Here is a 1,779-nt window from a genome sequence, read left to right on the forward strand (position 1 = left end):
GACAGCCCTCCAGACAGCCTGATCACCCACAGCCCCTCACCCGAGAGGCGGCAGAATGGCCCCTAGTTACTGCCTGGGGCTTCATCTCAGCCATTGGGTTCCCTCCTAAGCTTTGTGGACGTCCGTGTTCCTCCGTCCCCACCCCACCCACTGGAGTTAGCATCATCGACCCCATCCCACCCAAGCACAGCACTGACCCAGGGGCCGAGCTCAGAAGGGTCAGGAGAAAGGGGGTAAGCTAAAGTGGAACACGGAGCGGAAGTGGGCTCCTCCAAGGGGGGCAGGTGGCAGTCTGTATCAGGGGACACAAGTGTGTCCACTGTTGGCTGGACGGTGGGGGTCTACTCTGAGGCTGCTGCCCGGGGTGGGCACGGTCCAGCGTCACAGCCATCGTAGTAACGGCGTCACCCAAAAGGAAAGACGTGCTGGCCTTTAAAGACCAGGGTCTGTTTTTTCCCTGGAGACAGACGGTCCTGGGCAGGAGGTCCCGGGCCGCAGGCCTTGTAGCGGCACAGACTCCAGGGCTTGTTTCTCAGTCTTGGATGCTCTTTCCTGGGGGAGCACCGCTGTGTCCCTGTTCAGAAAACACCCTGCCAATTGCTTCTGCCCGGACCCTGTTGTTGTTGCTCGTGTCCTTGTGGGGTGACATTGAGTCAGTGCCAACCTGAGGTGCAGGCACACCAAGCACCCGCTGTGCTCACGCTGGCTCCCATGTGCGAGCTCAGGGTCTGTCCATCTCACTGAGGGACCCCCTCTTTCTCACTGGGGTCCGGGCCCGGGGGGCTTCACGCATCTCGGGCGGGGTCTGTTCTCGCTCCCTGGAGCTAGTGGCCACTGTGCTGCGGGATCAGCTCGGACTCCTGGAGGCCCCGTGGGGGGGAGGGAGAGCTGCCCCGCCGGGCCTCCCGTCCCCTTTGCCTTTGCGGGAGCATTTCCTCAGGTGTCTCTCCGGCAGAGCCGAGCCCTGGGTGGGGTTGGAGCTGCCAGCCCCTCCCTCCCCCCAGGTGAATCCGGGAGCAGATGGGCCGCCCTCCCCGTGTCTCTGAACACCCCCCTCCTCCGGTGTGTTGGGCGCAGGTGTGGTGAGGCCGTGGAGAAGAACAAGCGGCTGATCGCGGCCGACCAGCGCGAGTACCAGCAGGAGCTGAAGAGGAACTACCACAGGCTGAAGGAGAGCCTCCGGCCCATGCTGGAGCGCAAGATCCCGGAGCTCTACAAGCCGCTGTTCCGAGTGGACAGTCAGAAGAGGTGAGCGTCCTCCCGGGGCCCCGGCGGGTGTGGTCAGGGGAGTGGGAGGGTCACACAACGCGCGGCTGACCTCTGTCAGGACGGGAGTGGACACCGGAGTTCAGCAAGGCTGCCGGGGTGTGACCCGTTCTACCTGGGTCCCCACGTCCCTCCCCCTGACCGCTCAGGGACCCCTTTGCATTGGCCTCCTGCCCGGCAGGACAGGTGACCCCTGTGTGGTGTTCCTGACACCCATGAGTGGGCCCCAATCCCATGCCCTCCTTCCTCCGGGACTGGGGCCCGATGCTGGGGCCCGACTTCTCCCCACACCCCCTACTCCAAAAGCTCCCAGATCCCCTCACCTCTGCCCTCCTTCCCCCCACCTGTCCCCATTTCAGAGACTCCTCCCACAGATCCAGCTTCAGGAAATGTGAGACCCAGCTGTCACAGGGCAACTAAGAAGAGCCGTCTTCACCTGGGGAGGACAGCCCCCCGCCCCAGGCAGACCCCGCCGGGATGCTTTGGGGGCCATGGACCTCAGGAATCACACCC

General features: G+C 64.1%; 1 protein-coding gene across 1 annotated transcript in view; it reads left to right on the forward strand.

Moving 5' to 3' along the window:
* The window catches only part of DOCK8 (dedicator of cytokinesis 8), a 115,069-nt gene extending 113,296 nt beyond the window's left edge, over positions 1 to 1,773 (forward strand). The window contains exons 42-43 of the mRNA XM_045289365.1: positions 1,078 to 1,248; positions 1,626 to 1,773. Of these exons, the coding sequence (XP_045145300.1) occupies positions 1,078 to 1,248; positions 1,626 to 1,686 (232 nt within the window). The 3' untranslated portion in view covers positions 1,687 to 1,773. The remainder of the gene's footprint in view (positions 1 to 1,077; positions 1,249 to 1,625) is intronic.
* Positions 1,774 to 1,779: the final 6 nt, after the last annotated feature.

The sequence above is a fragment of the Echinops telfairi genome, unplaced genomic scaffold (genome assembly GCF_000313985.2).
Source record: "Echinops telfairi isolate 266 unplaced genomic scaffold, ASM31398v2 ScPeMD7_25;HRSCAF=90, whole genome shotgun sequence".
NCBI classification, from domain to species: Eukaryota; Metazoa; Chordata; class Mammalia; order Afrosoricida; family Tenrecidae; genus Echinops; species Echinops telfairi.